The sequence below is a fragment of the Anabas testudineus genome, chromosome 4 (assembly GCF_900324465.2).
Source record: "Anabas testudineus chromosome 4, fAnaTes1.2, whole genome shotgun sequence".
In the NCBI taxonomy this organism is placed as follows: Eukaryota; Metazoa; Chordata; class Actinopteri; order Anabantiformes; family Anabantidae; genus Anabas; species Anabas testudineus.
The window spans coordinates 8,784,003-8,808,393 of NC_046613.1; the positions used below are offsets into that span (position 1 = coordinate 8,784,003).

At 41.5% G+C, this 24,391-nt stretch overlaps 5 protein-coding genes across 6 annotated transcripts in view; 2 read left to right on the forward strand and 3 right to left on the reverse strand.

Moving 5' to 3' along the window:
- Window positions 1-7,569, reverse strand: part of ncanb (neurocan b) — a 133,268-nt gene extending 125,699 nt beyond the window's left edge. For both annotated transcript variants that reach the window (XM_026343293.1, XM_026343276.1), the window contains exons 1-2: window positions 7,481-7,569; window positions 5,685-5,811 (exon numbers count right to left, since the gene is read on the reverse strand). The gene's annotated coding sequence lies outside the window, so the exon portion shown is untranslated. The remainder of the gene's footprint in view (window positions 1-5,684; window positions 5,812-7,480) is intronic.
- Window positions 7,570-13,968: 6,399 nt separating this feature from the next.
- Window positions 13,969-16,005, forward strand: nr2c2ap (nuclear receptor 2C2-associated protein). The gene is made up of 5 exons (XM_026345215.1): window positions 13,969-14,014; window positions 14,179-14,269; window positions 15,135-15,240; window positions 15,381-15,448; window positions 15,701-16,005. The coding sequence occupies exons 1-5, from the start codon at window positions 13,977-13,979 to the stop codon at window positions 15,821-15,823; spliced, it is 426 nt and encodes a 141-aa protein (XP_026201000.1). The 5' UTR covers window positions 13,969-13,976; the 3' UTR covers window positions 15,824-16,005.
- A 144-nt stretch (window positions 16,006-16,149) lies between these two features.
- On the reverse strand, window positions 16,150-17,951 carry rfxank (regulatory factor X-associated ankyrin-containing protein). Its single transcript, XM_026345213.1, has 8 exons — window positions 17,811-17,951; window positions 17,494-17,697; window positions 17,326-17,391; window positions 17,139-17,239; window positions 16,920-17,045; window positions 16,755-16,821; window positions 16,591-16,671; window positions 16,150-16,438 (listed from the first exon to the last, which is right to left on the reverse strand). Exons 2-8 carry the CDS (start codon window positions 17,690-17,692, stop codon window positions 16,380-16,382), a joined length of 699 nt encoding a protein of 232 aa, XP_026200998.1. The 5' UTR covers window positions 17,693-17,697; window positions 17,811-17,951; the 3' UTR covers window positions 16,150-16,379.
- A 123-nt stretch (window positions 17,952-18,074) lies between these two features.
- borcs8 (BLOC-1 related complex subunit 8) lies at window positions 18,075-22,662 on the forward strand. The gene is made up of 6 exons (XM_026345214.1): window positions 18,075-18,236; window positions 18,449-18,561; window positions 19,617-19,681; window positions 19,787-19,894; window positions 20,495-20,586; window positions 21,930-22,662. Exons 1-5 carry the CDS (start codon window positions 18,098-18,100, stop codon window positions 20,562-20,564), a joined length of 495 nt encoding a protein of 164 aa, XP_026200999.1. The 5' UTR covers window positions 18,075-18,097; the 3' UTR covers window positions 20,565-20,586; window positions 21,930-22,662.
- Window positions 20,620-24,043, reverse strand: tmem221 (transmembrane protein 221). The gene is made up of 3 exons (XM_026345216.1): window positions 23,498-24,043; window positions 22,497-22,582; window positions 20,620-21,656 (listed from the first exon to the last, which is right to left on the reverse strand). The coding sequence occupies exons 1-3, from the start codon at window positions 23,806-23,808 to the stop codon at window positions 21,115-21,117; spliced, it is 939 nt and encodes a 312-aa protein (XP_026201001.1). The 5' UTR covers window positions 23,809-24,043; the 3' UTR covers window positions 20,620-21,114.
- Between the last annotated feature and the right edge of the window lie 348 nt (window positions 24,044-24,391).

Sequence of the window (24,391 nt, forward strand, 5' to 3'; positions counted from 1 at the left end):
CTTGTCATTCCTTAAACAACCATTTCTGAAGACACATCCTGTGGTGGTGGAAAAGATGTTATTCTGTTTCAGAAGGGTCAAATTTTAAGGGCTGTCCAACCCATTATTAAAAACTGGAGGGATATCTTCAATGCCTCTTACCAAGCCTTAGGGTAAAGCAGTGGAAGTTCAACATAAAAAAACAGATGACACTAAGATAAATACTGACATGAATCTGTTATGAAGAGACTATGATTTGAAGATACATTATTACTCAAACTTTTCATAAAATCCCAGAGCAAAAAAACTTTTCACAAAGCAATTAGCAAAAAAAACTATCCAACAATCATGTAAAATGCTCCATGGTGGGAAGGTGGTGACGAAATACTGACAATTAAAATGTAGCTGCGTCTAGTGCGTGTACCTAGTGGCAATATCTTATTCGATGTCAGTTGTTTATTGCTAGTTTATGAATAGGACTACTTGTTACTTGCCAGCTAGCCAGTCACCTGATGCGAAAGCAAATCTACTGTTCTGTCACCTCAAATTCAAAACTCTGCTTATGGTTCTGATGATGATGGTGGCCCAATTACGGGGGAATCCCTGACAAATCAATGTATTCCATAATAATGAAACATGTAGGTATTAAACTACCAGAATATAAACTATTTAGAGCAATATCAGATTATAGACACATTTCTATTTTGTCCTAGTAGCCTATATATGATCATATTTCCCAAACCAAATCCTCTCTTTCATGCAAATGCTTTCGGACAGAGGGGAATAAGAAGTGACAATGCTCAAGGGTTGGTTAAAGAGCAAACAGGGAAAATACAACTGTGTGAGAATAGCGGGAAAAGAGAAAAGGAATGTGAAGAAAGGAGACAAAACATGGGTAAGAGGCTTGGTGACAGGGGATTGGTTTAGGTAAGAAGAGGAGAGGAGGAGAGGTAAAAAGCAAACAGTTAGTGAGACAGAAGTGGCAGAAGGGAATCCATAATTCGGATCCACTGGGACCAGCAGTCTTCTTTGTAGTCCTGTCCTGAAAAGCCCCCACTGCTCTGAGCCTGTGTGTGTGTGTGTGTGTGTGTGTGTGTGTGTGTGTTTGTCTGACTTATTTAACTCCAGACAACCTCTACTCTGTGTCAAATCAACATAGCTTTGATCCCACATGCAGAGCCCTCACTTCACACGGTGTTTCACCCCTTTTTAGCATTATGTAATATCATCAGAAAGGCAGTCTGACATGAGGTGTTTGTGAGACGAAATTAAATGAAGGAGAGACTATGTTGTGTTTACACCACAGTTGAAGTCATGATGCCTTTTTCTCATGGTAATGGCAAAATATGAAATCATCTGGAAGTCGAGTCATGGCAACTGGGCTTCCTTCTTGTGAGGTCGAAACATTTCACTACTCATCTTCAGTCTGAAGATAGTTGGTTACAGACCACAAATGTATGCTCCAGGTTTGGTTTCACTCCTCCCCTGGCCTAAATAGCTTCATTAGGTGAAACAGTGGAAGGGGAAGTTGTGAAGGATGTAATAGTCACACTTCTGTCAACACCACTAATTGCCTAAAGTTTTTAGACTAGTTTTGCATTTGGCTAGGGTCAGTGTCACTACTGGTAGCATGAGGTGATACCTGGACCCTACAGAGGTTGAACAGAGAGTCCAACTCCTCCAAGATGGCACATCAATACCTGCCATTGTCAGAAGATTTGCTGTGTCTCCCAGCAAAGTCTCAAGAGCAGAGAAGATTCCAGGAGATAGGCAGTTACTCTAGGAGAGCTGGACAGGGCTGTAGAAGGTCCTTAACCCATCAACAGGACCAGTATCTGCTGCTTTGTGCAGGAAGGAACAAGACTAACACAGAGCCCTACAGAAGGACCTTTAGCAGCATTCACTGAGGTGAATGTCTTCAAACAATCAGAAACAGACTTCATGAGGGTGGACTGAGGGCCAGACGACCTCTTGTGGGCCCTGTGCTCACTGCCCAGCACCATGGAGCTCGATTGGCATTTGCCATAGAACACTATGGCCGGTCTGCCACTAGGCCACTGTGCTTTTCACAGATGAGAGCAAGTTCACCCTGAACACATGTGACAGACATGAAAGGTCTGGAGAAGAAGTGGGGAGCTTTATGATGCGTGTACATCGTTTAGCATTACCAGTTTGGTGGTGGGTCAGTGATGGTCTGGGGAGGCATATCAGTAGAGGGACGCACAGAGCTGCACAGAACAGCACCCTCAGTGCCATCTGATGTGTTTTCAAAGGGTTTTTTTTAATTTTTTGAGCAGTGTATTATCTAACTTTGAGTTGAAAAAAGACGAAAATCAGACATAAGACTTAATTAAGATTCACTACTAAGGGTAATTAAACAAATTGCTTCTTTGAGTAGAGTTTCCACTTAAGGATAAATACTTCTCTGTCTCTGTCCTCCTATCGTGTTACCTCTTCCTGATATATTTGTTTTTATTTATTCCACAGCACATTGTTGGGCTGCATTTAAAACGAAGATAATGATAAAGTCTCTTTGAAGATGCCACCTCATATGCCATGTACTGCTCTGTTTGATGCTGGCAGAGGAAGACAATTAAGGATGCATAAACTTGGCTCCACTTTTCTCCTCTCTTTGCTCACTCCCTATCTGTCGCTCATTATCTCCTCTCTAGCACCCACACATCCTGTACACACACTTGCAACACTACTGCATTCAGACCAATTGAATACAAACACATTAAAACAGTGTCTGGCATGATAATATGGATATTCACATAGCTGTCCACACATAACTGGCTCCTGTCAAAACATATACAGTCTGAATTTCACTCTGTAGGCTAACACAGAGTAACAGAGGCCTTGTCATAACTAATGTTTGCTTGGACACACAACCGTTGATCTTGACATGCATGCATCTGAGCTAGAGAAGAGCCACTGCAGCACATACCCTAACTACATCAAACTGCATATATACATCCAAGATCAAACTTCAGGGGTACTTTAATACATCACATTTCTAATACACATCTGAAGGAGTGCAATGCCCTCATGCACATAAAGAATAATAGAAAAGCACAGAAAACCCCAGCTAAGATGGGAACTTCTGGAAGACTCATGACTCTGCCTTTCGATGATTAAATCAATGCGTTTTGACAAATTTCATTTCTTTTCTAACTGCATAACTACATTAAAAACAACTTGATCATTAATACCGACCATGTAAAAGGTCAGATAATTATTTATGAACTCAGGACAAGCTTCTTGTGGTAGTGGCATGATAATAAATACTAAAGATCCAACTGTAAATTGGTGCATGTGGTGTGTGACTACAGGGTTTTAGTGGTGTGCATGGCTAACTACACAGAATATCAGTCAAGTTCAAATCTTGGTGTTATTATTATTTATTATTTTTAGTATTATTATATGCAATTTATCTCAAACAACCTTTAACAGAATTCATATTTGCCTACTGTTATCTATTCAGTGTCTTCAATATTGTAGCTTTTGTACTGTGTGTTCTCCAAGAAGGAATGTTTTATTCATAAAACACTATTTTAAAATTTCAAATAAGGACTTTTGTGCATGAAAGAATCTATCATTTTCTTCCAGAAAAACAGTCGCGAAACTGTGTGGATGTACTATAAGGGAGAAGAAGAGTGATGGAGGATAAAGTAAATAAAGAAACAAGCAACAAAGAAAGCCTAGAAATGGCTTTTCCTGTGCTCTCCTTAACCCCCTCCTGCTACAGAAATAGCTCTGCAGCCCAGCATACCTCATAACTGTCAATAAGAAAATCAATTACAAAAATGTGACTGGGTAGAGAAACTAGGGAGGTGTGAAGGATCATTTCAATGACTGACATCAGATTAGAAGTAATCAACTTTCTACTAGTTGCATATTGTGGACTTGTGTTGAAAAGATTAGTTAACTTTATTGATGAATAATCAATTATTAATGTGTTGTTTGTGTAAGATAAAACAACACATGTAATAAGAAGAGAGAGATCTAATAAGACAAAAATGCTCAAAGGCCTGTTTTAAAAAGTAGGGCTGATAAAAGGCTGCTAATCTAAACATCAACAGTGCCTCTGCATCAAATTGAATTACAGTCATCTCTTCTATGGTGTTGTTAATGTTTAAGCTTTAGTCTGTTACAGAAAATAAAGAGCTGTTATTGAAAATAATGTGCCTTTGATGTTTTTTTTTTTTATTATTATTTTTGTTTTTTTCCAAGAAAAAACATCCAAACACACATAAAAACAGATGGCTTTTCAAATCAATCTAGGAGTACACACTGGAATAAACACTGCAGCTCTTAAGTGTGAACTGTGCTATGTGAGCTCCATTCGGGTTACTGGCCCTTGTAAGGTTTTTACAGGTTCTACTTGAGCGGAGGGAAATGGCCTGTGGACGAGCTGATGTGGAGACAGCCTAAGAGCCAAAAAGAGCAAAAAAAAATGTGTCCAAGCAACAATTATTTGACGTTCATTAAACATCAACATAATAAAAATGTCTGCAGTTCGATAGTTACAGGTTTTATGGCATTTTGGTGCTATTAGAAAGTGTAGAGTGAAGAGAGAGGGGGGGATGACAGCAGTTGGTAATGCGTTCTTCCCAATAGATTTACATGTTGTACACCTGAGGTTTGCCTTTTTTTATTTATAAAATATCGCTGGTGCTATCCGAGCACTTTAAAACATTTTTCTGTGTTGCAGTAAAACCATTCATGTGCTAGTGAGCCAGTTTTAATATTAAAACATATGCATAAATTTGCTTCTCTCTGAACTAAAGTATGAAGTTTAGTCACTGGAGAAATATCACTGCAAATTCAATTTCTCTCTTTTTCATTACTAATGAACACAGAGTTCCACAGATCTTTACTACAGTCTGGACATTACGTCTGACTGTAATGTAATGTCTTCACCTTTCTGTGGACCAAGCATATTCTTCACTACTTCCTGTAGATGTGAGGTACATGGAGTTATTTCTTTTTATTATTACTCAATTTACACACCGCCCATATCTACAGGTAGAGAGAAAATCAAATTCACTGCAGACCTCAGTCCTGCTTGACATTGATATATTACTTTGATCTGGTGCATTCCCGTTTTCTTTTCAGGTAATTTCATTCGGATTCCAGCATACTGGAAATAAATCTGAAATGTAAACACACCTCAACAATGCAATTATACAGTTTGGAAAATGTGCCCACGGGAGCTCATATAAGATAATACTGTGTGAGACGACGCGTTTGATAGCAGGAGAATGACGCTAAGCTTATATCAAAACATCGTGAACTACGCTGAGGAACGGCATTGATAAATATCCAGTCTTAAGCATCATTACAAAAAAAACAAACTGCTCGAGTTCATTTAATCTTTGCCCACCTAATCTAGAAGTGAGCTATATAAAAGATTTAATTTAATTTCAACTAATGTGACAAGGGGTTCCTCCAAATTCAACGCAAAATGCAACTTGTAATGATCAGCAATCTACTGCTGATACTGCAATTTCAGAACACTTCAAACCCCTTCATGAAAAACGTCTTCAGTATTTAGTAGAGCAACCGTATACTATTATGATCTTCCACAAATGTGATGCATAGCCAGAGACTAGCTTCTCACAGCGTTCCTGAGAAATCTTAGGCCATTCTTCGTGGGCAATGGCCTCAGTTCACTAATAACGTCTTGGATTTATTCAGCTTACCGTGAAGGCCACCCTGGAATTTGCTTGGACCTCTTTGCCTTGGTGGACTTGGTGAGGATCCCTGTCCACTTGGAAGCTCCAATGATGCCCAATCTTCAGCTTCTTCAAAGATGACATAGTGTGTCAACTAAAGTGGGTAAGTGGGTAACATAATGTTAATTCCTTAACTCTGAATGTTTGCATCATCAGTCCAGATGAATCTGGAAAAATTCCCTGACACTTGATTAAAGCAGACTTTAATGTACAATTCATACCAGAATCATTGTGTTCAGTGAATATAATATACCTGAGTAGAAACAACAGTATTTCACTATATGATATAGTATAAATAAGACCCTGCACATAGAGAACTAAATTCTAAAACACAGAATGTGAAAATAAGATTCATTAGCATTTTTAATCTTTAGAATTAGGCACCAAGGGTCTGTGATTTTAAATGTGTTTAACTATATATAATGGCTGAAGGAGACATCTAATTTTTACTGTCTGTAATAAAAAGATAAAGATAAATGTGTATTTATAAATATCTGCTTAAGCTGATGCTACAACATGAGTCCACTGATGAAGAACAAGAGACTCACCTGAGAGCATTAAGTGACTGAACTGACTGTACTGTCAGATCTACATCACAAAACGCTCTTTTATTCCCTAAAGAATCTAATTTTTGTATGTGTTTATTATGTAAATGAGGTGTGCATTAGTTTGATCAAAGATTAAACAGCACAATAAACTCTCTGTTCTCCCATGAAATGACTGGCAGCGGTTAAACAAATTGACCTGTCGTAACAAATAAAGCTAAAAAGAGCTAGCCAAATTAATTTTATGTTGTATGCTGTTAGGAAAGGAGCAGGTGCTTTACAAGATACCTCAAGACAGAAAAGCTCTGAGTGGTTGCAAATAAGTTAATTTCTCTTCAGACAGTGCAATTAAAGCCATGCAATTAATTGAGTGCAGCAGTCACTGACTGCTACAGCTGCACTACTTTGTGCCCCACTGCATCAGTAACCAGGTTAGTTTTGCTACCTGTGCAATACAGTGTAGTTAAATCTCTCAACATATGTTCTGCGGGATCACCTGAGATGGATGGATCTCTCAGCCACTTCTCCTGATTGATAACTCATTTACTTGTTGACGCAGTAGTTAATTAGGCTTGACCAAGGACCCTGTCTCTGTTGGCTGGCTAGCAGAGTGCCTGCTCTCTGCATACTGCCTGACCTCATCATAAATAACGTCCACGATTTACTGCTAGTCAGCTCTACTGGAGCTATAGGAGCTGGGTGGTGGCTTTAGGAGATGTTGAGATACCATTTTAGTTACAGAACTGTGCTGTGGCTCTTATTTTAGTGGTCTTTTATAGTGGATGAATGACTGTATTTTTTTTTTCCAATCCAACCAGTCTATTTGGTATCATAAAAATGAGCAATAAGACTGCACAGATACAATTTGTGTGCATGAGAATGACAACAGCTGCCTCTTCACTTGAATATAGTCTAGTTCTTTTATTACAGCCTTTATGATAGACATCTCCCTAACACTTGCATAATGTGCAATGCTTTTCCAATTTAAAATATGCTTCTATTGTGAATATGTTCAAATAGAAGCACTCTCCTCAGGTAGCTTTAACTTTAAAGAACCTGACAGATACAGAAACAGAGAGGGGGTAGAGAGGGGGAGGGAGAGAGAGACAGGAGGGAGCTGTTGAGTGTCTGCTGAAGGGCTAACTCAATTTCAGGGAACACAATGGAGCCAGGGGCTGATTTCCAAAAGGTAAATTGTCATTCAGAGCAGTATGGTACCTGTCTGGTGAGTGAGTTCATCCCGTGTGTAGTGGATCTACTCAGGGGAGGAGTCTGGGACAGGAGGAGAGGGGCACATTATAGTGGGCACCTGTGATGAGAGGGAATTGAAAGTGAAACTGTTTGAAATGCGTTTGAAATGCATTGAAATGAAAATCGGGCATGCTCTTATGGCTGCCATTGGAATCCATTCATACAAGCACTCAATTGGGTTTGACCAGACTGAGTGGGTGAACAGGCCGAGATCGAGTGAATCGACCCAGACAATGATGCTGTTGCCTTGGTGACGGACTGAGTCCCCAGGACTACTGCCGCCAGTCCCTGTACCCTCAACTCCAATGCACACATGTATTTCACATTTCTATACTTGTTCTACTCTATAGACACAATGCATTCCCTAGTGCCTCACCCTAACGCTAATCTAAACCTAATTGTAACCTTACTGTAACCTTAAACCTAAAACCTAGTCTTTAAGCCTCGAACAGCCCTTCAACCATATTAGGACCAGCAAAACACACAGACCCTCCACCTCTATTATTTCTCCATCTTTCAGACTGTGGGTGTATTATCAGCTGCAGGTCCCCCCACGTCATGCAGTGCTCCAATTACAAAGCTGTCTGCACAGATTAAAGAGGCAGGCCATCTGATGGCAGCTAAACACTCAAACATACACACATATACACACACTGTATGTATGTGTATGTATGTGTGTGTGTGTGTGGGTGGGGGGGGGTGTAGTGCATCTAACCCCCTCAGCCCGCATACCTCCAGACATCTACAGATGTACAGCCCCAACACCCAGCGACACATACATATACACACACATCTGACAGCCCATTACACTTGACCCTATCAACAGTAGACACATCTAATCACAAAAACACCCCCAGCACACAGCAGGTGTTTATCTCTGCTGTCTGTCACATCTGGGAAGTAACAACAAGCCATAATAAGGATGAGAGCTCCTAATTGAAGGTGCCATCTTTTTAATTGTTGTAGAAACAATTTGCCAAGGTTAAACTAGGCAGCTCTGTCTGCTCAGGTGTCTGCACAATCACAGCTGCCTGGAAGACTTTCCAGCTCATGTACCTGACATCCATCTGCGGCAGGTAGTCCAACACATAAAGTCAAGACAGGCTCATTTTCCTCCTGTTATAGTATTCGGTATTATTTTATTCATATTTATTGTCTCTGACATCATTACAAATAGCGAAATAACAAATGTAAACAAGAGATAAACATTACTGCTTCTGACCCATTCACAAATATATGAATGATCAAATCCTTTAATTTATTTGAATTGACCAATATATGTTTAAACAACTATTAAAAAGTACTGTGGCAAGAAACTAGCAGTAAGAAAAATGAATGAGAAAAATAGGTGGGTTCAAACATAAGGTTCTATCTAAGCTAAGTTGTTTATCGGATCCAGACCTAAACACCTGAAAATATACGCTGAAAAAAAACTCTGCAACTAACTTTTGTCTCATATTCATCTTTTGCTGTCAAATCAGTCGACAGCAAAAATAAAGGGACTGGCCTTGCTGTTCCAATACTTTTGGAGGGGAGTGTATAATTGAAATGCAGTTTGAATGTATCCATGTCCACATGCATGTTTGTACAGCTGATTTTTTTTTGCATTGTGGGAGCAGTACAACCAATTACCATGATTCTTTCAGATCTACAGTTCACTGCAGATAATAAACACACAGTTGTGATATAGTCACAGCTAATTGTCACTCCCACTCTTGTCCTGCTTCAGTTTACATTTGATGACATGTTCTTCATATCACAGCATTGATATTACAACAAAATATAACTTTGAAAATGATTTTAAGCCAAATTTGAATTATTGAGAGAAAACACTCCAGGTTTTTGCTAAGACATGTTCAATATGTTGCATTATGACAACTGGCAATGGAGACTTAGAACAGTGTGATTCATTTATAATCATACCTCAACAAACCACTGTACAAATGTGTACTACTGCATCACCTGACACCAAATACTTATTTTATTTATTTAATTCATCCCTACCAGGCTTCAGTGATGCAGCCTGACAGGAAAAACAACAATTGACAAATGGTGTTGAGTGTTCTCTGACGAGGTAGTGGATTACTTCTTCTTACCTTGAGAGAACATGAAGGAGGAGGAGGAGGAGGAGGAGGAGGAGGAGGAGGAGGAGGAGGAGGAGGAGGAGGAGGAGGAGTAGGAGGACGGTCTGTGAAGTACTCTGATGCTTGGTAGCTCATGTTCACAAGGTGTGTTACTGTGAATAAAGGGAGACAAAGAGATTAAGCGGCTGGGAGGTGTGGTCAAGCATGCAGCTGGGTGAGCCCACTGGAATACAGAATAAGAGGAATACATATCCTTATCCTCTAGACAGCCAGAGCTGGAGAGAGGTGAAAACAAAGCTATGCAAGACCTCAAAGAAAAGAAAATATCCGTCCAGTTAGTACTGCATCTTCTCCAATCACGGTCACTTTTGATCTATTGTTCTCTTCTCTAAGCTGAACCTGAACATTCAAGTGAAATTCCCTGAACCATGAGATCCCCTGGTATTTCTCATGACAAATCCCCATGACCTCGCCATGAAATGCTACGCTCGAGCATTTCTTCCTTGTTCAGATACCAGAGACCAGAAATGTGGTTGCGGCAGTGAGACGTCAGGCCTGAGAGGGGTGAGCGAGGCATGTCCTGTGGGCCTCCATCCACATCATGAGCAAGCAGGGAGTCTGGCTGTTGGAGCATGAAGCAGAAGCAGCCACACTTCATAAAACCTGCCCATGGCGGCGATGCACAGGACTTGCAAAGCCAGGGGGAACAAAAGCATTGCGGTTCACGCGTGCTTTGTTTCGAACATTGTAGAATGTTGATCTATATTTGCATGTTGTCCAGAAAGAAATAGAATAATGACGGCATTTTCTCTCTAAAACTATTCCCAGTCAAGTCCATCCAACCTTTTGGACACAACACTAAGTACTACCAGAGTTCCATTATGCTCCAGTCATCCATCAATTGTTCAGTCATTTAAAGCTGTGAAAGCATGCATGTCCACCTTTACACCGCCTGAAATCATAACAGAAGAGAGAGAAGAAAGCGAGCTCAGTCACTGTTCACACAAACGCAGCCACAGACAAGCGACTCAAATCCGACGCACCCTCATTGTGAGTGAATAAATTACAAGTGATTGTGCTTTGTAATGAAGGCAGCGGAGCATATTGTGCAAATGCTCTGCTTTTTAATGATTTAATTAGAGAACCTCACTCAAACTGGAGCAGAAAATTTCGACGCGGAGATGAGCAAGATGCCAGGCAACAGCACAGCAGCTCAAGATCCTGTGTTAATTGCTGCAGCAGTCGACAGATGTGCCTCACGTTTCTGCCCATTCCCCGCTTTATTAAAATTAGTTGGACCCCAAAGAATGCTAAATGTTGTCTTCCTAAAATGAATGATTTATGACCACTAAGCTGCATGATGTCATTCTAATTTCCAAAATGCTCTATGTACTCTACAAAGAATCATTTTGTTAGCCACAGACCATTGTCAATGTTCCAGATATTTTCTGTTCAGCCTCAACATGCACCACCTGTATAACTAGACCAGCTATTTTCACATCTGCCGTCCACCCCTTGCCCCACAAGGTGGATTTCTCCTCTACAAAAACCATCCAGTGAAGTCAGAGAGCCAGTGCAGTGTGTTTGTCATGTCGACCAAAAAGGGCACAATTTGACAGTCCCGGCTGACAGAAGCACGGGCATTAATCACCCAACTCATTAAGACAATCTGCAAATGCCCACAGCTCATAAACTCTGGATCAGACCATAGTGACTGCTTTACCTCCTGAAGCATCTGCTTATCCACCTCTTAAGACAGTCAAGCTGCCTATACACATATTTAAGAAGGCATTGGACTGTGGCTGTTTAACTCCATCATCGTTAGTTATACACTACACCGAGAGTCAAAGTATCTTTGACCCAATGATACCAAATAACTCGGCCAGATGCCACCGAATGCAATATAAGTTGTAATAGTTCATCTTTACTATTGAATCATCTAAGTGGCATACATGTTTTTCTTCAGGAGAACAATAAAAGAAAATCTTAATGTTCAAAAACCTTGGTGTGCAAAAGACTGCACTGAAACTGCATGCGGGAGAAATAAGGGAAAGACATTGATTTTTAACATTGATAATATTCTCTGGGGGAGAACACATAATAACGAATAGAAAATGAGCAATATATCTGTCAAGGGTGGCCCTGATTCTCTTGCCAAAGCTGGAGAGGACTGCTGGAGGTAAACTGCAGACAGTGTAGCCTAAATGCTTATTTTTCCCGATGAGTAAAAGCAAGAAAATCCATAAAACTTAGCTTAGAGAGCTTGCACGCAAAAAGACAGGTCACACAATAAACGCTCCAAGGTCGCAACTTGAATAGACAGACTTTTCTAATGCTTCTCACCGCTCCGTCATTTAGGCGCAGTAGGTGTCCTATTCATTATTTGATGGTCACATTGAAGTGGTGAAAAGATTTTGTGCTCACATGAATGATGTGAGTAGTATAATCGCAAGAAGGCCTTTTTTGTTTTTGAATATGTGTCCAATAGTGACGCGAGAAGAGTCCAACTTTTACATCTGATAGCTTGCAGGTTATGTGTGCAGCTTAAGTTACCATGGTGATGTGTACAAGTTGAAAAGCGACTGGCTACAGCAAGACCAATACGCCGACTGAGGTTCAGCCCAAAGTTGGCAGCATACTAACCACTAATACTGCCTCATGGGACATAACCAAGAGACAGGTGACAGAAACTCAGACAGCAACAGCTCCCACCGTGGTGAAAGAGTGACAAAGACGGCTGAGGAAAGATGGGGATTAAATCTGTATCAGTGACAGAGGTGAAGATAATCCTCTAACAAGCTCAGCAAGCAGGAAGGGTAAAAAAGTTTCTTTGTGGGAAAGCTGACCATGACGTGTTCCGCAAGAGCAGAAATGTAAACAAAAGCTGCTTTGCTGTGAGACGACAAAACTAGTCGGAGATAACTAGTCAAACCTCCAATGATAACAATAGAGGTTCCTTGTGGTGGCTCTATATTCTGGATGGTGCTGTGACTTGCTTTTCTCTCTGCAACGCTGCGTTCTGTGTTTCTCTAATGGGCACACAAAGAGCCCATGTGGGTCCCTAGCAGGTCTGAATGTGCGAGCCCACCTTGGCATTATTAGCAGCCCACATGGGCAACGTTTTATGGGCCCTGGCGCCAGCTGCTCATTTATCCATGTGAGGCCCACATGCGCATGTTGGCCAGGTCGGGGGTCCAAAATGGCGACAGGCCCGAAAATTATTACTGAGAAGCAAATATAAGAGCAAAATGAACAGATTAATTGAGCCAGAACTTCTGATTAACAGCTATACAACATCTCCACAGAGAGTGGTCATGGCCATTCAAAGATTATGGGATGCTAAAAATATACCTGCAGCTTGCAGCCACAATTTATGCTCGATCTCTCGCAAAGCCTGCAGCATAACATAAGAGCAAGGCTCACAAAGTTTAAGTGGGAGTGTACCGCTTGTAGTGGATGAGTGTTTGTGTGTGTGTGTGTGTGTGTGTGTGTGTCCAAACCTTACAAACCAGTCCCCCTCCCCTGTCCCCTGCACAATTTAACGGAGGCTGGGTTTCATCAGGTTTTGTATTTGAGACCTATTGATTATCTGCACTGAGGGGGCTCTGTGACAAAACCTCAGCAGGAGTTCTCCATCTGCAATGAGCCATGTGCCAAACACACACACACACACACACACACACACACACACACACACACACTTGCTTTGCTGCGTTATTACTTCTCGGGTTATGAAAAAGACATATATATATATATATATATATATATATATATATATATATATATATATATATATATATGAAAGAAAAGCACCAAAGCTCCTGCTGATGCTGGTTGTTGTATAGTTGTTGTTTTTTCCTCCAATCTGCTGTGAATGAATAAAAACAAGCGCAGCACATTTTAACCTTAAGCAACATGTAACAGATTGGCTGCTTTCCCCGGGTGATTCCGTATGTTTCTTTTGAAGGTTGCCTCTGGTTTGCTGATCGATCCTCCTTCACTGAGGCCCAGTGTCTGAACTCCTCTCTTCCACATCGATTCTTATCTCCATGACCTTTTGCGTCTTCTGTGCACAACACTGCAGCTGTAGCGCCTCACTAGCCGACACAAGGGCACAAGGGCGACAAAATATAACACATTTTAATTCTTTATGCTCTCGATTCTTCCTTTGGAGCCGCGGAGACCGTGGATATAAGTGAAATGACTGCACCTTCAGTTTGGGCACCATCGCCATCATCCAGCAGTTTCTGCGGTACGTGACTTCCCTCTAGTGGCGGAAAGAGGAACAGCTAGCGTCACGGTTACCCGTGGACGTCACTGTCGCAAAACAACGTGACCGTATGGCCGCGTCGCTTTACGGCAAAAGGTAATTCAAAAACATGGCTCACTCGCTGATTTGTAGCGAAACACAGAGCAGGTAGAGAAAAGTTTTATTCTGCTGTCGTTTATTCGTCAAATTTGAATCTTTGCTGATATGTCTCTTACTGTCTGTTGTTATTTTACTACACATGGCGCCGGTCGTGTTTACGTTTACCTCCAGCTGTTAACAGATGACTTTTGTTGCCACCGCTGTCATTTCAGGGTGAGCTCGGTGTTAAACAGAGATGTGAAGCAGTATGGAAAGAAGTACATGTTTGACTGCAACGAAGAGACCTGCTGGAACTCAGATCAGGTACAAATACAACTGTGTCCCATTTATATACTACGTTTGTTATATTGGAATTGTTATAATACACTGTTTGTGCAGTTTGTATGCAAGAAACCAATATACTTACTGTTTTATACTCACAGGACAGATTACTCAAACTGCAATCTTAAAATGCAACCTGTTTGTTTCTGTTTAACCACCATCCATCTCCTTTTTCACACCACACTGTGGGAGATGTGCACAGTGGCTCCACAAAGTATTCAGGCCTGTTTTGTATTGGATTGGAGTGGATTACATTTTAAATGGATTAAATTGTCATTTTTAACCCATGAATCTGCCCTCAGTAACCTGTTATGACAGAGTGAAAACATGTGAAGGATAAATCTAAATTTAATAAAACACTAGATTTCATACAACCTCTGACTGGAGTGGTTTTGGACAAGTCTCGGACCACCCATCAGAAGAATCGAATATTTGTGGAGAGACCTCAAGATAGTCTGTTCAAAACAGTTGCTATCTGAGCTTGAGAGGATCTGCAAAAAAAAAATTGGTTACTGCACAAATCCCATATAGATATGTATGCAAAGAGACTCAAAGCTGCCAAATGAGAAGGCAGTTTCATCTATTTAAAGTGAACACACTGGTGTGAATACTTTGTAAAGCTGTACAACAGCACACTGAAAAGTAAACATTTTGAATATTCATTGTATACTGGCTATTTTGAGGCACATTTCCAAAGCATATCACATACTTAAAATGTGCTTGTAGTTGCAGTGTAGTATGGAATACAAATTAACAAATATACTCAGATTCCCAGAGGCATCTGGGTGGTATACAATACAGGTCACTGTTAATGATCATGTACTGTTTGATATTATACATTTGGCAGGGTGAATATCAGTGGGTGTCCCTGGAGTTCCCTCAGTCTGTCAAGGTGTCCGAGTTAAAGATCCAGTTCCAGGGAGGCTTCTCAGCAAAAACATGTAGACTAGAAGGTAAAACTCAGAGATTGCATTACAAATGGTTCCCTGAAGTGACTTATATGACCTTGTGTTAGTATTACCTGTAGCAGATAAATCATTAGCTGTGACGAGATAAGGTAATCAATTTTCCACTTGTGCTCTGTTCTCTTCAGGTTGCTCAAAAGATGGAGACTCTACAGTGATCGAACATTTTTACCCAGAGGACAACAGCTCCCTTCAGATATCCTTTATTCTGCATGTTTTTTCACCCTTTTTGGAAACTGTTAACACAAAGCTAAACATGAACATTAAAGGTTAAATCTGTCATTCTACACCAGGGCTATTACAGCACCTCAATCTGCACCTGTCACTATGAGAGTAGTGTCGTTTGTTTTTGTTTGTGTTTTAGACTGTTCTTAATTCATCTCAGACAATATTTTCCTGGACATTCTTTACATCATTACCATGTTGTCATGCTTAACTCCACGCCCACAGCTTTCCCATCCAGGAGGCCTCTGTTGTGGACAAAATAAAAATAATGTTTGAGAATAGTGCAGACTTTTTTGGGAGAATAATTGTTTATTCATTGGACATCCTGGGGGAAAAAACCTCATGACCATTTTTTTAAATCCTCTCGTGAGAGAGGAAGTGACCCGCGAATAAAGTACAGGACACAGGATGGTGCGGTGGCAATAGGAAAACATGTCATCTGTGCTGCCACCTCATGAACTGATGTGAATGTGGCCTTTTTTGGTATGGACTCTTTTTCTTTCTAGGATCTGTCAGGCAGTCTCACTCTTTAGCACTGGAGGCTTGGCATGGAATGAATATGAGTTTGGATTTTAGATCTAGTGACTGTGTTTTGAGTGTCAGACTTGTTTTCTTTACCTACAGTATATTGTGCCGTTGAGCTGAAGCACCATTCCAGCAGAACACACAATGTAAAAATAAATTTTTATTAAAACTTGTTTACAGTCTTCTGGCCAAACAAAACAATCCTGCTGCATACAGAACGGTGCAGACAAACTCAATAAACAATTTATAAATGAACAAATGCTTATGAACTAATCTGTTACAGAGGTTTTAATCATCTGAGCAATGTTTGTGAGTAGTTGTACATCTGACATAACCTGCATCACACCTTCCCTTCTTTTTATTTATTTTAACCAGTATCACGTTGGCGTCGTCGGTTTGTAGAGTTTCAGAATATGGTCCTCCAACACTTTCTGAACTAGAAAACAAAAACGAAAATGTTAACTCCTCAAAACATGTAGTAGAGTAGCCTCTTATAAAAACACAACATATCAGGTGTGCGGTCACATATCAGACATACATGCAATATAAATATATATATATTACAGTTACAGTTAGGATAATACATACTCTTTTTGTGTCCAAGGGCAACAGCTAATGCCATTGGACTGTATCCAGAGTCTGACTCTATGGTCATGTCTGCTCCTTTGGCTGAAAGAGTAAAGTCAGGTAATTAATACAGCATTTAACTGAACTGGCCTGAAAACATCATAAATTACCAACGTGCGATGTACCTAAGAGTGCCTCTACACATTTGATGTGGTTCCCTCGTACAGCATAAAGAAGAGGAGTTCCACCATTCTGTAGATAAAGAACAGTCGCAATAAAGTTAGATTTCAATATTTAATACTCTCTTGTGGATTTGCGATGATGTGTAACAAAGGAAGTCATAAGCGTACCCAGTCATAGGTGTTGATGTCTACCCCATGTCTGAGAAGAGACTCGACAATGTCCACATAACCCCCAGAGCTGGCCAGTGTCAGGGCACTCTCCCGCTCCCTCGCAATCGTTTTGGGGTCTGCACCCTAAAGCACAAATCCAATATACCTCAGTGAGACAGTGCATTTGCTCCCAACGGTGCATGTCGTCGTCGTAGACGGCAATCACTGGATTCTGACCTTTTCCAAGAGAAAATCCACCACTGCCTTCTCTCCAAACGCTGCTGCCCACATGAGAGGGGTGAAGCCCCGTTCGTCCTGTTTGCTGAGCAGTGAACTGTCTGCAAAAACAAAACAGGCCACAGATAATTGAGAGGGGAATTTTGTGATTTCACTTTGTCATTTGAAAAAGTGGCATGGTGCTCACCTTTACTGAGATGTGCAGCCACTTGTGTAACCTCACCCTGAGCTGCCAACTGGTGTATGGACAGAGCTGTTGGAAATGTACACGACTTCATATGGTCACGACAGTACAAATAGCACGTTTGCTCGTCTAAGACACATCTACCTTCAGTAGCATTTGGACATTACGTACAGTCTAACGTTGCTGGACGTACTGTCACCTCGTTCCCACGCTGCTTGTTGGTCAGAGTGGTAGAGTGCTTAAATAAACCATCTTCATCCACCTCCATGGACTCTCTGGACTCCGAGAGACAAGCACCGGCGGTAAGTGTGTGAACATTTTGGTCAACTGCAACCACCTCCTCCTCCTCATCATCACCTCTGGCCTCCATGATGACTGCAATATAATAATGACGAGAATAAAACAACAACAACACGTGAAGTGGCGCTACCGTGCAGAAAAAAGTAGGCAAAAATGTGTTTGCAAAGCTAATGATATTGTCTACTCACGACATCCAGCTTCGCACTCTAATATGCGCTAACTTCCCTTTTGGAAAAACTGAAAGTAGATCATATCAAGCCACACGGAGGGTCCTGTTCGCGATCGTAGTGTAGCGAGGCTGCATTTCTCACCATTCAGCTGATTTACTATTTAATTCACCGGTTATATTTTTTTAAAGCCATCAAAACACGTTAGAGCCCGTCCACGTACCGTATCGCACCACTCGGCAGCCTTTGAAGGCAGAACTGTTCTTCTCATCGTCGATATTTCTGTCCGGAATATTGTCGTGTGACACATGACAAACAAAATACGGAAGGAGCAGGAATCAGCTGACACAGCTCGCTCACAGCTTCACGGTGCCCTTATCCGTCTCTTATCGGGAAAACCGCCGTGCACAATGGAGGACCAGGAGATGCAACTTAAAGTCAGGCGAGGTAAACGTGACACAAACAGACCAGCATGAGTCGTACTGTGCGACGCTGCAGCTAGCTAAGTCAACGCTAGTAGCTGTTAGCTCACTTTAGCTGCTACTCTGAAGCTGTGCTAGCCCTCTTCATCCCCGTGTCGCCTTGTCGGTGACTTTAAAGGCTTTTCTCTAACTAATGTTGTCTGTATTTTAAGTATCTGTCTGTAATTCTTTTTTTAGTGACTGACAAATTCACAGAGAGTATGTACGTCCTGGCTAACGAGCCGTCGGTGGCTCTTTACAGGCTGCAGGAACACGTCAGACGGTCGCTGCCTGAACTGGTGCAACACAAGGTATCACAGCGGTGCACACACATAACCAGCTAGTGCACAGGAGAAATGTGTAGCTACAAACAAATGAATGCTTTTCTAAGTAGAAACCCGGTGCAGGTGGGGACTGGATGTTCTTAAAAGTCTGCTGATTGTCAGATGGCAGCAGCCAGTATGTTCAATTAAAGGGCAGAGTTCTTTATTTCTGTGTTAAATTTAAAGTGCCTGTATTCTTCCTTATAGGTCTTGGTAACAGCAGACATTTTGACTACAATATTAAGCATGCATTATATCAGAATCCTGAACCTGAAAACAGTCATTCCAGTTATACCTGTCCTTTTTCTTACAGTCACATGTCAAAATGTGACAACTGGGATTGTTTGCTGACACTTTCAGATTTCATTTCAAGATTCAATTTTTTGCGATTTTCCTGAAATTGCCATCTGTTCGCTTTCGAAACTGAGAATGTTTTTTCAAGTGTGCACTGATGAGATCAGTAGAGATAGAGAGCGCTTTATAAGCTGAAGACATACAATCCAACTTTAGAACAGAGGATTGTTTTGCGTTCACAGTGTAGGGCTGGTGCAGTCCTGCACAGACATCATCGAATCAGTCGTCTGCTTTGTGACTGTGTGGTTTGGCTCTGCATCACTGCACTCTGAACAGGGGCTGCAGCATGCTGTGCGCTGTGCAGAAAAGACCATTGTTGTCATCCAACACCACTCTGTGTACACCTTATATCTGATCATACCCTGCAGTGGGTACAGACATATTATTCTGTTTGTTTGTTTGTTTGTTTGTTTGTTTGTTTTGCCACTTTCTGATCTATGTTTAATATAAATTCATACCCCCAGTAGCTGTGCACGTAGCTAATTCCCACTGCACAGAATCTGAATAATTCTGCTGCTACATTCATGTCCATGTTAAGGTCATTTTTCTTTTGTGAAGTTACTGTTCCATCTCTTTGACTTGATAAATTGGAGACTGATTTTTACATATAAAGGTCATGTCAGCGGATAGTATCCGTATCCAGTAGAGTTTTACGTTATTACTTTTAATTTTTGTCACGTCCTATACAGACAGATATGCAGAGCTGGGAGGAACAGAGCCAAGGAGCCATCTACACTGTAGAATATGCCTGCAGGTGAGACGATGTACAGACCTACACATTTTCAGAATGCAACTGACCCACTCGTCAGACCATTAATACTGTTGTTGATCGGCTGATGTATTTTTTATTTTTTTGCAGTGCTGTGAGGAGCATGACGAACAGCAGCATGTATTTTAAAAGCATCGACGGCCTCCTCCGTCAAGCCATCAGCTTGAAGGAACAGATTAACAGCTCTCAAGGACGCAGGTAGGAGGCAGCAGTGGACATGTTCACTAAGAACCAAGGTGTGCTACGTGTAGAATTGTTTGAGATTATAATATTACACATAACACACAAACGTATCCTGATAAAGCCTTTAGTCATGGGGAATCCGTGTTTCTGCGTAGCGCGACAAAGTTAGTTCTGTATCTGAGCTACTTTTGAGCACTGTGTAATACAGATTGCCACTTGAATGAAAAAATCGTTTTCAAATTCAGACGCTTGTTTGCACATGCAGTGCCTGTGGGTATAAGATATTTGAAGGCTACATTATGTATGATAGCAATTAAACCCTACCTAAGCTTTTTTGGCCACTTGTGGGTCTTTTCAGTTTGATCGGTGTCATTGTCCGCTCGGCATCATACCTTTGCTCACGTAACATTTTTATTTTCACTTTATTGTATTTATTTATCATTCATAATAATTTAATATTTTTGGACCTCAGCTTGTTTGTTTGTTTTTTTTAACCAATTCATTTCCCCCGTAACTGCAAACGTTTTTTGTAGTTAACGGGAGCATCATTTTTATGTTTTCAATTTGTCTGTGCTGTGTTTTTCTTTTATCCCCCCCACTGACAACTGCATGCAGCTCACATGATGTGACCCCTTCTTCCAGCCCCCTTGTCTCTGCTCCACTTGCCCCTTCTACTTCCTCATGACATCTGAACAGAGGTGTCCAAGGTTAGTAGTTCCCCAGACATGACCTAATGACATTTCTGTGAAGTATTCTGTTTTAAGACGTACAGAACGAGTTGAACAACATCTTAAGATTTTGTGAAAGTTATTTTAATGCTTTCTCTAAGTTTCCAACATCATTCTACTATTGAATTGCTGATATAAAAGTCACATACAGAATTTATCTGCACATTGTGCACATACTGTATATTTAGAGTAAACTGTACAGTGGAACTATTTACACTATTGATGTAAAAAGTTATACATTTGTCAGATAGATACTTGGACCATATTGGTGCATATAATGGGATTTAAATCAACACTACAAATTATACAGAGATCCGTTTTTTTATCATAATAAAAAAAGCTCAATAATCTCAACAGTAGGAATTGGCTGATAATTTTGAGAACGCCGGTGTGTTGTTCAGTCTCCATTTATCAGTCAGTGTAAAATAATACAAAGTGACAATTCTACATCTGTTTTTACTTGAAGGTCCTCGGTGTCTTAAACCACGAAGTATAGTTTCCTTTATGTCAGACAAGAGTAGAGTCTTTTGCAGAAATTCCTGACTTGCGTGCAAGCACGCTCCTCATCTCATTGTTGACCCCATTCCACGGTTTAGCCTGTGCCTGCAGCAAACCAGATTCAGTAGACAGGGTCCTGTGCATGCGAGGGCAACTGCCACCACTGCTGTAGCCATCTTTATCACTAGCGTGGTCTTGTGAACCTCTAGCAGGGGAGTACTGCTGTTGCTGATACTGCTCTCGCTGTCTTGGGTTGCCACATTGAGGGTAGGAGAGCTGATTTTGGAGCTGAGACTGGCTGCGGTGCATTCGCGGTTTGTCCACCCCAATTTTGAGCTCACAGGGTCGAGACACAGGCGCATTGCTCCTGCTATGGTCGTTCTGGTAGAGTGTGTCAAGGTTGTCACTGTGATAGTGCTTTGCACTTTTAGAAGCTTTGACCAGAGAGTGGATTACAACAAGCAGCAGGATCAGGATCCCTGAAGAGAGGACACAAGCACTCGCAATGCCTGTCTCCATCTCAAATATTAGGAGCATAAAGATGGACATAGCTGCCAAAAAAAAGAGACAAAGAAAAATAGAGTATTAACATACAAAGAAACACTTTAACACGCTGCTCAGTTTGTTTTATTCAGTCGGTACTGAGTCATGTAACTTCTGTAATCTGAAAACAGATTGGATTTTGAAAGCTGTTTCCTACTCCCGGCTTCCTGCTCGTGTCTTGGACACCTTTTTCAAGTTTGGAATGACGGAAATGGACTTAGTTGATTATTGTAATGTCAAATGTAGCCTTCTTATCTGAGTTGTCCTACATTTGTCTGCAGGAAAAGGACCACGGACTCTGGCATGCTGAAGGAAGGGGGAGAAAAACACAGCTCTGGGATGTGACGTGTCTGCCCAAGCTGGCGGTGTTGCCTCTGTAGTCTTTTGCGCTGCTTCCTGTGATTGAGGCTGAAGAGGGGTCATAAGAGCAACACCTCGTCATCACAATGGAGCCACTACCTCCAGTGATTCCCCCCCCCCAGTACAAGCTGCTCATTGGAACAGAGAACCACAGCGCTGCCAGGTCCAGCATTAAAAACACTTGAGTCATGGAAGCTGCTCAAAGAATGCATTGTTCTCCTGGACTTGCTGGACGGACCAGAAAGAACGCAGCAGTTGTTTTTTTGTGTTTGCTGTTTGATATCCACTGCAGTGCCAATGATTTAGACACTGCTTTTCTGTTTTTTGAGTTTGTTGCAAAAGACCAAAGTATGCATGCAAATTAAACTAAAGCATTCACATGGAGACGCACAGAAGTGAGTTTTAAGGCAGAAACAGGTGTTAGAGAAAGAAGAGGGAGAATTCAGATTCTTAAAAACAAATGGGACAATCACATTTTCACTTCTTACCTGCCAAGTAGACGGAAACTCCGAGGCAAAACAGTCCAATAGCCACATGTCGTACAGCTCTGCTATCCAAAAGGAACCAGTCTGCTCTGTTGAAAGTAATGCCATGTGTTCAATGCCATGCTTCATTTAGTTTGTTTTTAATAAATGACAACTTTGTTTCCTTCCAGTTCATTCTACTGCCTTTTAAGTTTATATATCAGAGCTGTAAGTGCTGATGCAGTTGATAATTGGTTATAAGGACAGGTTTAAATGATAGCTATTCTGTGTTGCTCATTATTATTCACATTTTCCTGGAATGTCACCTCTGCCAGTGGGGAGGTCCACGCTGTTGCATTTGTGAACTGACGTGGGAAAGAGCCAGATAGAGGCTGTGTGCTGGGTGCATAATAAGATGAAGGCCATTGTTTAAATAGGACTCTCAGAGGTTGAGAGGTGGGGGTCGACCAGCGACGTAGCCGCGTGGGCCTCTGCACTTTGTCACATTAGGGCTTTTACGCCTCTGAGACTGTTTCTTTTTTAATGAACTAGAAAGTTGGAGATCTCTTACTCTGCCTTCAGAATGCAAACCCTGTGCAAACAGACCACAAACTATAGCCTCAGACACTCTGTCAACAACCCTTTTTTAAAAAAAGTAAGGTAGTGTTTATTACAGACCAGGAGCAGTGGCTCTATTCATGCACTTAATTGACAAAGTCAAAATGTGTAACTTGGGTTGTGGAGCAGCAAGTGTGAGCACAAGTGGCAGAAAATCAGTAAATGCCAACATGTAGTGTAAAAGTAAATTAGTGAGATGACTGAGAGTCGTGTGTGCTGTGCGACTCTATTTAAATGTGTTTCTGAGTGAAACTAACAGCAGAACTCTGGAGTGAGTTGAACTGGCTGAGATCACTGTGCTGATTGATTTAGCTTTTGATTTCTGATAGAAAGGATGTGCAGTCTGCAGCTTTACAGCCTGTTTTTAACTCAGGAGTGACCGGAGCTATCAACAGGTGGCTGAGTACCTTTCACTGTCATGGTCTCCTCTGCAGACCTCTGTAGAAGAGTAGCTGTGGAGGAGACACACCACCACAGAGCTCAGGTTAAGAGTGAGGGACAGAGCAGAGAGCACCGTGCAGGCCGGCGTCAGGACGGCCCAGACATGAGCCGGTACGATCGAGGAGGTGGAAGGAGGAGGAGGAGGAGGCTCCTTCACCGCAGCGTGCTGAGACTGGAGCTGGAAAATCAAAATGACCGATAACGCAGACATGATGGCCGACAGGATCCCCAGTAGAGACAGGACGATTAGAGAGCGCTGGCTGTACGTGTGCGACATCTTTATCCCAAATCTCCGGCGGTCAGATTTGTCCAAAGGAGGAGACAAAACACGACAACACAAGAAGCAAAAACAACTGTTCTCTCTCCCTAGTCGACGTTTTTCAAACGCAAATCCCCAGCGATCCTAAACTCCCCAGAAAGTGTGTTGGCATTGCTTTGGCGTCGGGATGAATAGTTTCCTCCGCAGCATGGATCGAGTGCTGCAGCCTGTTGCGCTGCGCCCCGCTGCCCCGTCCGACCATGTGATGTGCGTTAAATCCCCAGATTTAACAAAGTTCGCAACAACAATGGACTTTTTTTTCCTCTGGGATCCTCGGAAACAATGCGTCGACGCGCTGCTGGCAGAGTCTGAGCACTGTGACCAAACACAAAACACACGACAGAGCAAAGGGCATGAAACTGTTGGACAGCTTTACTTGTTGTTGTTGTTGTTGTTGTTGTTGCACAAAAGTATATTAAAAGCATTTTAACGCGTTTCTTAAGAATATTCAGCTTCAACATATCCTTTGGATATGAGGCTGCATTTAGTTGCTTTTGTTGGTGATGGCACCAGGTCTCCAGTCTTCCTATAGATTAACCTG